The sequence below is a fragment of the Physeter macrocephalus genome, chromosome 14 (assembly GCF_002837175.3).
Source record: "Physeter macrocephalus isolate SW-GA chromosome 14, ASM283717v5, whole genome shotgun sequence".
NCBI classification, from domain to species: Eukaryota; Metazoa; Chordata; class Mammalia; order Artiodactyla; family Physeteridae; genus Physeter; species Physeter macrocephalus.
Genome location: NC_041227.1, coordinates 21446853 through 21459843, shown reverse-complemented (window position 1 = coordinate 21459843; position 12991 = coordinate 21446853). Strand labels below are relative to the sequence as shown.

Below are 12991 nucleotides of genomic sequence, written 5' to 3'. Positions count from 1 at the left end.
TCTTGCATTGATCCCTTGATCATTATGTAGTGTCCTTCCTTGTCTCATGTAACATTCTTTATTTTAAGGTCTATTTTATCTCATATGAGTATTGCTACTCCAGCTTTCTTTTGATTTCCATTTGCATGGAATATCTTCTTCCATCCTCTCACTTTCAGTCTGTATGTGTCCCTAGGTCTGAAGTGGGTCTCTTGTAGACAGCATATATATGGATCTTGGTTTTTTTTGTTTTTTTTTTAACATCTCTGTTGGAGTATAATTGCTTTACAGTGGTGTGTCAGTTTCTGCTTTACAACAGAGTGAATCAGTTATACATATACATATGTTCCCATATCTCTTCTCTCTTGCGTCTCCCAAAAATATGGAACGCTTCACGAATTTGCGTGTCATCCTTGGGCAGGGGCCATGCTAATCTTCTCTGTGTCATTCCAGTTTTAGTATATGTGCTGCCGAAGTGAGCATGGGTCTTGTTTTTTTTTTCTGCTGAGAAATCAGCTGTTAACCTTATGGGAGTTCCCTTGTATGTTATTTGTCATTTTTCCCTCGCTGCTTTCAATAATTTTTCTTTATCTTTATTTTTGCCAATTTGATTACTATGTCTCAGCATGTTTCTCCTTGGGTTTATCCTTCATGGGACTCTCTGTGCTTCCTGGACTTGGGTGGCTGTTTCCTTTCCCATGTTAGGGAAGTTTTCGACTATAATCTCTTCAAATATTTTCTCGGGTCCTTTCTCTCTCCCTCTCCTTCTGGGGCCCCTATAATGCAAATGTTGTTGCATTTAATGTTGTCCCAGAGGTCTCTTAGGCTGTCTTCATTTCTTTTCATTCTTTTCTTTATTCTGTTCAGCAGCAGTGAATTCCACCATTCTGTCTTCCAGGTCGCTTATCCGTTCTTTTGCCTCCGTTATGCTGCTATTGATTCCTTCTAGTGTATTTTTCATTTAAGTTAATGTATTGTTCATCTCTATTTGTTTGTTCTTTAATTCTTCTAGGTCCTTGTTCTTTAATTCTTCTAGGTCTTTGTGAAACATTTCTTGCATCTTCTCGATCTTTGCCTCCATTCTTTTTCCGAGGTCCTGGATCATCTTCACTATCATTATTCTGAATTCTTTTTCTGGAAGATTGCCTGTCTCCACTTCATTTAGTTGTTTTTCTGGGGTTTTTTCTTATTCCTTCATCTGGTACAAAGTCCTCTGCCTTTTCATTTTGTCTGTCTTTCTGTGAATGTGGTTTTCCTTCCATGGGCTGCAGAATTGTAGTTCTTCTTGCTTCTGCTCTCTGCCCTCTGGTGAATGAGGCTCTCTCCCTTTTTCTTTATCTCTGTGATTCCAATAGCATGGTCAGGCTCTTGTCATCTTTCAGCTAGATTTCTGCAGCAGTCTTCTCTCTTTGTCCAATATATTCCCCCTCTAGTTGGTATGGGCTGTTGAATCTTTTAAAAATCCCATCTAATTTATTGAAATCATTTTTGGAAGAAGGCAGGATGAAATTAGATTAATAGAGTCTATCTCTACCCCACCCTTATCATCTCTATAAGGATTGTTGCTAATAATCAAGCCCTTCATTTCTTCACCTTCACCTCAGATGATCCCCACTTCTCCTCAGCTGATGAGGTCATATATTGGACTATCATTGCTCAAAACTGATTATACCTGAGATCCTAAACAAGGTCCCCAGGTGATTGATTGTACATTAAAGTTTGAGGCTCATCATACTGAAAACAAGCAAGAAATAGCCCTTTTTTCCGAAACTGGGTACCAAGTAATAGCTGGGATTTTGCTGCACTTTCCCTACTCATTTCTTGTTCTCCTTGTCCTCAGCTAACTACTGAGATAATGAGAGTTCTTGTCCTGCTGTGATGACTCAAACCTTCCTTCTGAGGCATCTGAGTCATTGGTGATATAGGATTGCTCTGAGTTTCTGTCACCTTTATTTCAAGGAGGTGCCTCTGTGGGGAGAGTGGAGGAAACCTGCCCAGGGTCCTACATCCAGTAGATGGGGGTCTGGCATAGACATTATGGTATAGTGGGAAAAGCAAAGGTTTTTAAATCCTTGCCTTGTTACTCACTTAGATGTGGATATTGGAAAAGTCACTTAACTTCTCTAAGCCTAAGTTTTTTCCTTATAAAGTAAGAAATGAAGATATATACTTGGGAGGAGTGTTAAACATAACTTCTGGGAGGAGGAGCATTAAACATAAGGCCTTTAGATTATAATTTCTGGCACAGAGTGTATTTTTCCTCTTTCCCTTTCTAGCCTTTTGATACAAGGTTTGCTTCCTCAGTTTGAGGATGGCTGTTTTTTACTTGTCACTCTCCCCTCTGTCTCATAAAGCTGGAAAAGAGTTCTTATCTACTACAGTTTATAAAATCCCTACTAGCCTCTTAAAAATATTAATAGCTCTTAGTTCCAGGATGGGATCTGGCAGCCTTATCATTTGTGCAGATGAGGGCACTGCAGGCCTTAGATCCCCAGGAGGGAGCCAGTCTGTGTAGCTGAGGGATCTGGAGATGGAGTTTTCCACCATGTGATCTTAGTTTTCTTATAGGTGTTATAAAACTGCTCATTGGCAAGGGTTCAGGGCAGTGAGAACTGAGCAAAAACTGAGTCTCTTCTGAGTCTCTGGAAGAACATGTTGGGTCCCCTGTAATGTGGAAGGTGAACATCTACTGTCTTGTTGCCAGTTCCTAAGTCACAGTGTCCTGCCTTGACTGCATTGGGCCTGGCTGATAGGGACAACCTTCTCATTTAATTTGTGCCCTTGTTTAAGTGTTTGTCCTGGCACAAACTGCATATTTCTTCATCTTTAAAAAATGCATGGGAACACTAGGTGAATGCGTCACTTTGGAGGCACCGCAGGCTTCCCTCTGTCCCTGAGGCTCCTTGACAGGCCTCCCCACGTGGAGTCACATTTGAATAATTAACATCTTGCAGTGCCCTGCTTTCAAATGTGTGAATTAAAGTAAGGAATAAAGAGGTGGGTTGGAAAAACAGTTTCAGGAAATCACCATTTTACATGAGGGGAAAATGGAAATAGACTAAAATATTAACAGCGGTGGTTTTTAGAAGGAAGGGCTGTGAGTAAAATATCTTTTCATTATTCCATGGTTTCCGCATTTTCTAAAGTGAGCACACATTACTTTTAAATAGGAAGAAGAAGTTTGAAATTGCCATTTTAAATTACTGATAAGTAGTGAAATCCAAATGAAAAGTAGCCACAATTTATAGTGTGATTAATAAACACAGTGAGTAGATCCCAGTTAGGCCAATATTTTGGGAGTTAACTGGGTTGAAGTGGGGACTATAAAAGAGAAATTCTGGATGCTGGCTGAAATTGATGATAAAAAGTTCAAGCCATCTCATCCCATTTTGAAGTGTGACTGATATGAAAATAAAATAAAATAAAAATTCAGTTTCTGGGCATTCAGTAGGTCAGTCAAGTTTATAGAATACCTGGGATCTGAGAAAAGAACCACGTCCTATAGGGAGGTTAAATATCGGGCTTGTCCTCTCTAACTGGCACAAATGTTTGAGGTCCTCATATTGGCATGTGGGGTCCATAGTTTGAGCAGTGGTCCCTATTGGCACCCTCTGGGTTCTTCAAAGTAATGGTAGAAGAGGTTTTGTTAGTCAGCCTTAATGTAGTCATAGTTGAGAGCAGGATTTATTTTGGTGTATTGGTCATTAATAGCTAAGAGTTTTCCTGGAACACATACCCTCTCCATAGCTAACCAAGTCAAAGCCATACATCCTGTCTCTGGAGGGAAAAACAGAAAAGTGGATTAATATAATAAACTAGCATCTTGTGAAGGATTCCCACCAATCAGAAGTAATTGCTCCTCCTTTGAACTCCTCTGGCTCTTCTTTTTATTTCTCATTTTGTAGTTAGCTTTATAGATAGCTGTCGTCTCTACTTTTTAGTAAGCTCCTGGAAGGCAGGGACCTTCTTTGTATTGTCCATAATGCTTTGCACAGTGAGTACTCAATAAATGGTTGTTGAATGTCTGAATTCTCAACTCATGAATTTAGCATTTTTCCTGCAAGGCCAAGGCAGAGGAGATGAAGCCTAGAGCTTTGAAGTCTGGGTGGGAGTCACTTGCATGCAGTATCCAGTATTTGCAGCCTCTCCCCATGGCTTCCTGTACAGTAGGATGGAGGCTCTGCCTCTCTATTCCAACTTTCCCTAACTTCTCCCTCTTTGTATTAGTTATCTATTGCTATGTAATAAATCACTCCAAAACAAAGTTATATATTATGTCTCATGGTCCTGGGTCAGGAATTGGGGAGCAGGCTTGGCAGGGCAGCTCAGGATCTCTCATGAGGTTGCAGTCAGATGTCTCCAGGGCTGCAGTCATCTGCAGCCTTGACTGGGGCTGGAGGATCCATCTGCGAGGTGGCTCACTCACATGGCTGGTACGTTGGTTCTGACAAGTTGGTTCTTTTCCCCAGAGGGCTATTTGAATGTCCTCACTATATGGTGACTGGCTTCCCCCAGAGCTAATGAATCAAGACTACAGTGTCTTGGGACTTCCCTGGTGGTCCAGTGGTTAAGAATCCGCCTTCCGGTGCAGGGGACTCGGGTTCAGTCCCTGGTCAGGGAACTAAGATTCCACATGCTGCGGGGCAACTAAGCCCGCACGCCGCAACTAGAGAAGCCTGCATCCTGCAGCGAGGATCCCACGTGCTGCAGCTGGGACCCGAGGCAGCCAAATACATAATTATTTAAAAAAAAAAAAAAAAAGACTACAGTGTCTTAAAACAGAAATTATAATGCCTTTTATATTGTCACTTCAAAAGTCACATATTGTTGCTTCTGCCGTATTCTATTACTTACACAGGCCATCCCTGATTTTTTTGGATGGGAGATTACACGTGAGTGCAAATATCAGGAGTCAAGGACCCTTGGGCTCATTGGAGGCCATGGTGGAGGCTGGCTACCATACTCTCCATCTACTGCTTTGATTCCCCAGGTGAAGGCTCAGAGCTTAGCCTTGGTTTATCTGTTTATCCTAGGCTACAGCATTAACCTTCAATTTTTGTTCTCCCTTAATCCACCCTCCAAACTGTTGATTTCTGAAGTGTAACTCTGAGCATGTTGTTCTCTTACTTATACAAAGTAACTAAAATGGATTCTCCATGAGGGCAAAGACTATTGTATGAAGTATCTGTTGCTGCATAAAAATATTACTGCAACCTTAGTGGTTTAAAACAACACACATTTATCATCTCAGTTTCAGGGGGTTGGGATTCCAGCTGGGTTGACTGGGTCCTCTGCAAGGCTGCCATCAAGGTTCCGGTCAGGGCTGGCTTCTCATCTGAGGCTCGACTGGGGAAGAATCCACTTCCAGGCCCATATGGTTGTTGGCAGCCGTCAGTTCTTTGCAAGTGGTTGGACTGAGCATCCCAGTTTCTTGCTCTTTTGGCTGGAGGCTGTTTCTTACCACATGGCCCTCTCACAACACGCCAGCTTGCTTCTTCAAAACCAGCAGGGGAAAGTGTATCTCTCCGCAAGACAGATGTTAAATATTTTTGTAATGTAATCATATACAGATACTCATGTACATTCCATCACTTTTGCCGTATTCTAATGGCTAAAAGCAGGCCATGGGTCCCACCCACACTCAACTGGTGGGGTGGGGAATTATGCATGGGTGTGAATGCTAGGAGGTACAGAGATCACGGAGGCCACTTTAGAGTCTGTTTGCCCTAAGCATCTAGTCTAATGTGTCTTCAGCACCCTGAGCCATGCATGACACATACTAAGCTCTAATATTTGGATGAATGGATGTAGTGTGACTATTATGTTTCCAGCTCCTAGTTTAAGCCTTTTGCTTCACTTCTCTTCTGTTTCAGAGTTACTGATTTATTCTTGAGAATCCTCTTCTCTCGTCTGTCCTCATGGATGAACTTCAGGATGTTCAACTCACAGAGATCAAACCACTTCTAAATGATAAGGTAAAGACTGCTGTTGTCACTAAAATATATGTAAGTCTTTTCTTCTGTGATTAGTTCATTTTCTATATTATCTAAATAGTAACTAACTCAAAACATTTAATTTGACTTTCTATGGAGAGAATACTTTAAAAAATATATTGCTTAACCTTCTTCTTGATGTCTTGCCTCCCTTTCTTCCTACTTTTGTTTCCACTGGCCAAATTCAATCAAGTTATCCTTGGAATTTTCTTGTTTTACAGATAAGAGATGTTAAGCAGAGAGTGTGAGAGTGGGTTTGACTTAGAATCCAAGTGTCTTGACTTTCAGTTTCCATAAGGAAAACTTAACATCCATGGCTGGTGATGTACATAGGCTGCAGTGCTCTCTTTAAAATTTGTCAGGTCTGTGATGTGACCTTTCTGTCTACGTTGAGGTTTTCATCAGGGATGCCTGGATGTTGGTAATACACCTCATTTTTATGTTCGTGTCAGAGAACTACACAGTAAGCATCATAGTTAACAGCCACCAGGATTCAGCAAGTAAAGAGTGCTGTGATGGTGGGAGTTACCAAAAAGCTAAGAAAGGCTTATCCGCTCTCCTCTCCCTCTCCATTCAGTAAATGCGCCTGAAATTCTGTCTTTTCAGCCCTATTCTTTTGGTTTATTGTCATGGTCCCCTATTAAAATACTGTTCTAGCTTGGTGTGGATGAGTCCATGGCATCCTTTCCGGAGGGAAGTATTGTTGGAGAGTAAGGGTAAAGATGGGTGAGGTCAGGATGGGGGCAGGGGCTATACCAGAAGGTGCTGTTGCCTGTTATCTCTTTTGCCCAAAGCAAGGCCCTTCACCTACAACTTCTGGGGCTGTTGACTTACTGTGTGTTCGTTAATTTGCTGTTGAAACCTGTCAACCCCATTTTCGTCCCTGTGACCTCATCTCCATCCCCACTCCCACTCCTTCCTTTATCTTTCACCAGATTTCTTGCTCTCTCCCTTGGCAAGCTGCACACCTTTTTAAAACCCCCATTTGGTTTCTTCTGCTGCTTCCCTTCATGTTTTCAGAAAACTCTCCTTTGAGCACTGTCTTTTGGTGCATGTGAAGAGCTGTCCTCAAAATGATTTGCTACAAAGAGGAGGAAGGAAATAAAATCTGCATCTGTAAAGCTTATGTATAGCCACAGAAATGAATAGTTACAGGGCAAGTGGGGGTAGGCAGTTTAGCTTCAGGAAGGTAGTGACCTATCCTAAACCTGGCTGATAGTCAGAATCAGCTGGGGAATTGTTTAAAAATACAGATTCCTGGGCCCCACTCTAGAACAACTAAATTGGAATCTGAGGGGAGGGGGACAGGACACACACACTTCTCTATAATCAGTGGTCCTCAACCTTGGCTGCTTATTGGAAGTACTTGGGGAGATTTAAAAATGACCAGTGCTTAGGTCCTACGTCCAGAGGTTCTAATTGAACTGGTCCGGGGTGAACTTTTTTAACAGCTTCCAAAATTGAGAACCACGCCTAAAGTGATTCTGATTAGACAATGTTGGAAACCCATGACCTGATGGATCTCAGACATTTGAGGACTAGGATACAGATAAGAGGAGGATTCTTCCTTGACCCCGGAAGTCCACAGGATGCCTGAGGCACCTACATGAAGAGTTGCAGGAGGGACTTCCCTGGCGGTCCAGTGGTTAAGACTCTGTACTTCCACTGCAGGGGGTGCGGGTTCGATCCCTGGTCGGGGAACTAAGATCCTGCATGCCGCGCAGCGTGGCCAAAAAAAAAAATGAGTTGCAGGAGTTAATTGACTGGATATCTCATAGAGAAAGCAGCTGGAAAAGAAAAGATTTGGTGACCATAACCACAGAAAAGCATTGAATTAACATCTGGGTCCTCATCTCTGAGGCCATAGTGATTCCTCAGCTATGTCTGATGTGTGCCCAAGTTCTCTGAACAGAATTGTGTCCCCTCCCCTAAAATTCATATGTTGAAGCCCTAGCTCCCTATGTGACTTTATTGGAGATAAGGCCTGTAAGGAGGTGACTAAGGTTAAATGAGGTCATATGATAGAGCCCTAATCCAGTAGAATTGGTGGCCTTATAAGAAGAGTGGGGGAGAGGAAAAGAGAGAGATCCACCCTCCACTCCCACTCCTGGCCAGGTGAGGACACATCTGCAAGCCAAGAAGGGAGCTCTCACCAAAAACTGAACCCTGCTGGAACCTTGATCTTGGACTTCCAGCCTCCAGAACTGTGAGAAGATAAGTTTCTGTTGTTTAAGCCACTCAGGCAGCCTGAGCAGTCTAAGATACCAAGCATTGTCTCACATCTGTTAGCTCTTCTTTGATATGCCTGTGCTGTTCCTACCCACTTCCTATGCTCTATCTCCCTCCCTCCTCTTCCTGGGAAGCGCTTCTAGCCCATCACTATTCATGAGCACTCCCCTGATCCAGCCAAGCTTTATTGAAGTAGATTGGCAAGAGGGCCCTCTTTAGATGGTATCATTCCCAAAGAATTCTACCTCATCACACCCCACACTCCCCCAGTATATCAGTGCTTCTACCTTTGCCCAATAAGTGGGTGCTTTTGCATTATTTTGAAAGGTATAATGGTGATAATGCTTCTCATCCATTATTTCATTTGATCCTCCCAAAGACCTGGCGATGTAGGACACACAGATCAATTTATTCGCATACTCCTGATGAGGAAACTAGGGCTAAGAAAGCTGAAGTAGCTTACTCAGATTGCATACCTAAGAACCTCTGCTGTATGGCAGGGGCACTTGGCACTGTAAATGTTTTGGGCTAGATAATTATTTATTATTATCTAGTGGGAAACTGTCCTGTGCATTGTAGGGTGTTTAACAGCATCCTTGGCCTCTACCCACTAGATGCCAGTAGTACCCCAGAGTCATGACAACCAAAAATGTCTCCGAACATTGTCAGATGTCTCCTGGGGGAGGGCAGAATCTCCCCATTTGAGAAACACTGCTATTAGGGTATAAGCCTCCAGGTTTGAATAGGAGATGTCTTGAAATTTTTTGTTTTCGGGGAAGTTTTATTTTGCCTAATAGCCTATCCTGCTGTTATTTATTAAGCACTTTTTATGTGCCAGGTGCTTTACATACCTTCTCTCTTTTAATCATCAGAATATCCCTTTGAAGTAGATAGTATTCCTCACTTAGCAGATGAAAATCTCACTGGAAGATGGGCTTGCCCAGTCAGTAAGTGGCAAAGCCAGGACTGAAACCCAAATCTTTCCTACTCCACAACCTGAGGCCTTTCCACTGTGTTCACACTATAGATATTTTGGCATCACCTCTGAGGCTTGCCCTCTCTCTTTAAGGAGAAGCCTAGAGGCACGTATTATTTCACTTCATCTTTCTGTCCATTCTCCTCGTAGACACTCTTAGCCAGAGACATCGCTGTGCCCTTCCAGGCTTCAGGGAGCTAAAGGAAGTCTAGACCCAACCTGTAATGCAGAAATTTGTCCTGAGCTGGCTATAAGGAAGCATTCTCAAAATAGCTTTAAGCGAGACTTATGTTAACTTTTCTCTTGTTGTTTGTTGGTACTTTTCCCATTTACTTTTATTATGCCTGTGATTTTGTCTATGGCTCAGAATTGTGAAGAAGTGGGTAATTTTGCCATGCTTGTTTTGGCTCCAGTGATGAAAAGAAGCACCTCCCAGCACTTCTGTTTGTTTTATTGGAGGCAGATATCGCACAGGAACGTGAAATGATTTTTTAAAAAATAACATTTAACCATTTTCAGAGCACTTTCACAAATACTATCTAATTTGAATCTCCTGACCTCTTGTAAAGTAGGTAGTTACAGGTATTTTTAGCTCCATTTTACAGATGAGGCTCAGAGAGGTTATATGACGTGTCTAACGTTGGTGTCTAGTGATGTGGTGAAGCCGGGACTAGACCCCACAGCTGTTGACTTCAGCCTGGATCAGGGGGTCTAGGGCTCTTCCCACCATATGCTGCCTCTTGTAGCTGGTTGTTCCAACCTCTTCACCCAACAGACCTTGCACAAGCAGGCAAGCTGGCTGGTTTGTGCTTCATTTTCCCTGCCCTCCTCTACCTACTGTTAGTTCAGATACTGCCGAGCCTGTGAAAGCCAAAGACCAGGCTTGAGAAAATAAATAGTAGACCACAGTTGGCTTCAGCAAAATTGAGGACCTATCAAGAAGGGGAATAAATACTTAGTGGGGGGAACAGAAACAAGTTATTTGCTTTGGTTGTTACAGTAGAAAGTGAGGTAGACCCTAAGGGAGGATATTATAAGAGGAAGCAGGGAGAACCCAGGGATGAGCATTTTTGTAACCTCCAGGGCAGCAGAGACAGGCCAAAGGGTTTATGCCAAGGTCTCTTTTAAAAAAACAACACAGGGCTTCCCTGGTGGTGCAGTGATTAAGAATCCGCCTGCCAGTGCAGGGGACACGGGTTCGAGCCCTGGTTCGGGAAGATCCCGCATGCCATAGAGGAACTAAGCCTGTGCGCCACAACTGCTGAGCCTGTGCTCTAGAGCCCGTGAGCCACAACTACTGAGCCCACATGCCGCAACTACTGAAGCCCGCGCGCCTAAAGCCTGTGCTCCACAAGAGAAGCCAGTGCAATGAGAAGCCCTCGCACTGCAGCGATGAGTAGCCCCAGCTCGCCGCAACTAGAGAAGGCTGTGCACAGCAACAAAGAACTAAGGCAGCCAAAAATAAATAAGTTAAATGAATACATTAAAAACAAAAACAAAAAACCCCCACAGATTTATTGACATTTTCATTAAAGAGTATTTGTGAAGTCCAGCATTGCTTGTACAATTCCCCATCTTTCTCCTTTGTACAATAATCCCAAAAGGGTTATTGTCCTTTTTTAGTAGAAATGTCATATTTTTTTCTCTTTGACTGTTTTTAATCAGCTTGTTTCTAAAACTTTTACTGTCGTAACAACTCCTCCTCACTTTAGGTCTGAGCTCATCAATTGCACGTAACCCTTCCTCTTTGGTATTCATTTCTTACTCAAATTGAGTATCTCTATTTTGAGATGCTCATAATCTCTTCCAAAATGATATTCATTGCATTTACTAAGTGCCAGAACTGGGAATAGAGTGGTGAATCATACACAGCCCCCCACATCAAGTTCATAGAACAGGTAGATTTGCCCCAAATCTCTTCCAGTTGGTAGTTGGTTCTAAGGTCTTATGTATCTTGTCTTTCCATTATATTGTTGCTTTCTGTCTTTTGACAGCTCTGTGCATTGACTAGATCTCATGTTGGGAAATTACATTTCTCTTCCCTCTAGCAGTTCCTTGTTTTTCAAACTTTCCTCCCTGCCTTCCCCCCTTATTTCATACTTCTTTTCATACACTGATGTATTCTCAGTTGCTTTTTGCTTATTCTCTAGACTTGAACTGAGAGAATTACTTGTTTTTAATTCACTTTCTTCAGCTGCTTCATTTACCTTCTGCATTTGGCACTGAGTGTCCATCAGGAAACATTCCCCTTAGTTGGCTTCTACCTTGACTGCAACTTTCAGTAATGACTTCTTTTTTTCCTTGAGTTATTCTTTTTATTTTCTCTTCTTCCACATTATTCTATTATTAAAATTTTTTTTCTTGAATCCCTTTCTGCTACTTAAGTCTGCTTAGTGCAAGAATCTCTCTCAACATGGAATTAATGGTATATTCAAAATGGACAGAAAATAAAAAGAAAGCACCCAGAGCATGAAACTTCTGGAAGTTTTGTTGGAGTGGAACCTTGCACCACAAATATAAGAAACAAATAAGTCCCCAGGGAGGTCTTTCTCCTTCCAGAGTCTACCTAGTGAGTAGTATTGAATTTTTTTTTTTTTTTGGCCATGCTGCGTTGCATGCAGGATCTTAGTTCCCTGACCAGGGATTGAACCTGAGCCCCCCTGCAGTGTAAGTGCGGAGTCTTAACCACTGGACTGCCAGGGAAGTCCCCAGTAGTATTGAAGTTTTAATCAGTTCAGAGAATTTGGCTTCAGTTGACCACGCTCAACTGAGGACCAGCTAATGAAAGTCATTCAGAAACTCTGGATCCACAGAGGTCAGACAGCAGAAGCAAAAGGAAATACAATCCTGCAGCCTGTGGAACAAGAACCACATTCACAGAAAGGTAGACAAGATGAAAAGGCAGGGGGCTGTGTACCAGATGAAGGAACAAGATAAAACCCCTGAAAAACAACTAAATGAAATGGAGATAGGCAATCTTCCAGAAAAAGAATTCAGAATAATGATAGTGAAGGTGATCCAGGACCTCGGAAAAAGAATGGAGGCAGAGATCGAGAAGAGGCAAGAAATGCTAAACAAAGACCTAGAAGAATTAAAGAACAAACAAACAGAGATGAACAATACATTAACTGAAATGAAAAATACACTAGAAGGAATCAATAGCAGCATAACTGAGGCAGAAGAATGGATAAGTGACCTGGAAGACAGGATGGTAGAATTCACTGCTGCAGAACAGAAAAAAGAAAAGAGAATGAAAAGAAATGAAGACAGCCTAAGAGACCTCTGGGACAACATTAAGCACAACAACATTCGCATTATAGGGGCCCCAGAAGGAGAAGAGAGAGAGAAAGAACCCGAGAAAATATTTGAAGAGATTATAGTCGAAAACTTCCCTAACATGGGAAGGGAAACAGCCACCCAAGTCCAGGAAGCAAGGAGAGTCCCATACAGGATAAACCCAATGAGAAACATTCCAAGACACATAGTAATCAAATTGGCAAAAATTAAAGACAAAGAACAATTATTGAAAGCAGCAAGGGAAAAATGACAAATAACATACAAGGGAACTCCCATAAGGTTAACAGCTGATTTCTTGGCAGAAACGCTACAAGCCAGAAGGGAGTGGCATGATATACTTCAAGTGATGAAAGGGAAGAACCTACAACCAAGATTACTCTACCCGGCAAAGATCTCATTCAGATTTGATGGAGAAATCAAAAGCTTTACAGACGAGCAAAAGCTAAGAGAATTCAGTAGCACCAAACCAGCTCTACAACAAATGCTAAAGGAACGTCTCTAAGTGGGAAACACAAGA

At 42.3% G+C, this 12991-nt stretch overlaps 1 protein-coding gene and 1 non-coding gene across 5 annotated transcripts in view; one reads left to right on the top strand and one right to left on the bottom strand.

Annotated features, from left to right (window-relative positions):
- NDRG3 (NDRG family member 3) overlaps nucleotides 1-12991 on the top strand; it is a 91287-nt gene that overhangs the window by 15447 nt on the left and 62849 nt on the right. For all 4 annotated transcript variants that reach the window (XM_055089791.1, XM_024128474.3, XM_055089792.1 and 1 more), the window contains exon 2: nucleotides 5853-5954. In XM_055089791.1, coding sequence (XP_054945766.1) covers nucleotides 5898-5954 — 57 coding nt within the window. In that variant the 5' untranslated portion in view covers nucleotides 5853-5897. The remainder of the gene's footprint in view (nucleotides 1-5852; nucleotides 5955-12991) is intronic.
- LOC112066219 (U6 spliceosomal RNA) lies at nucleotides 356-462 on the bottom strand. The gene has a single exon (XR_002892476.1). It is a non-coding gene; the product is annotated as a U6 spliceosomal RNA (small nuclear RNA).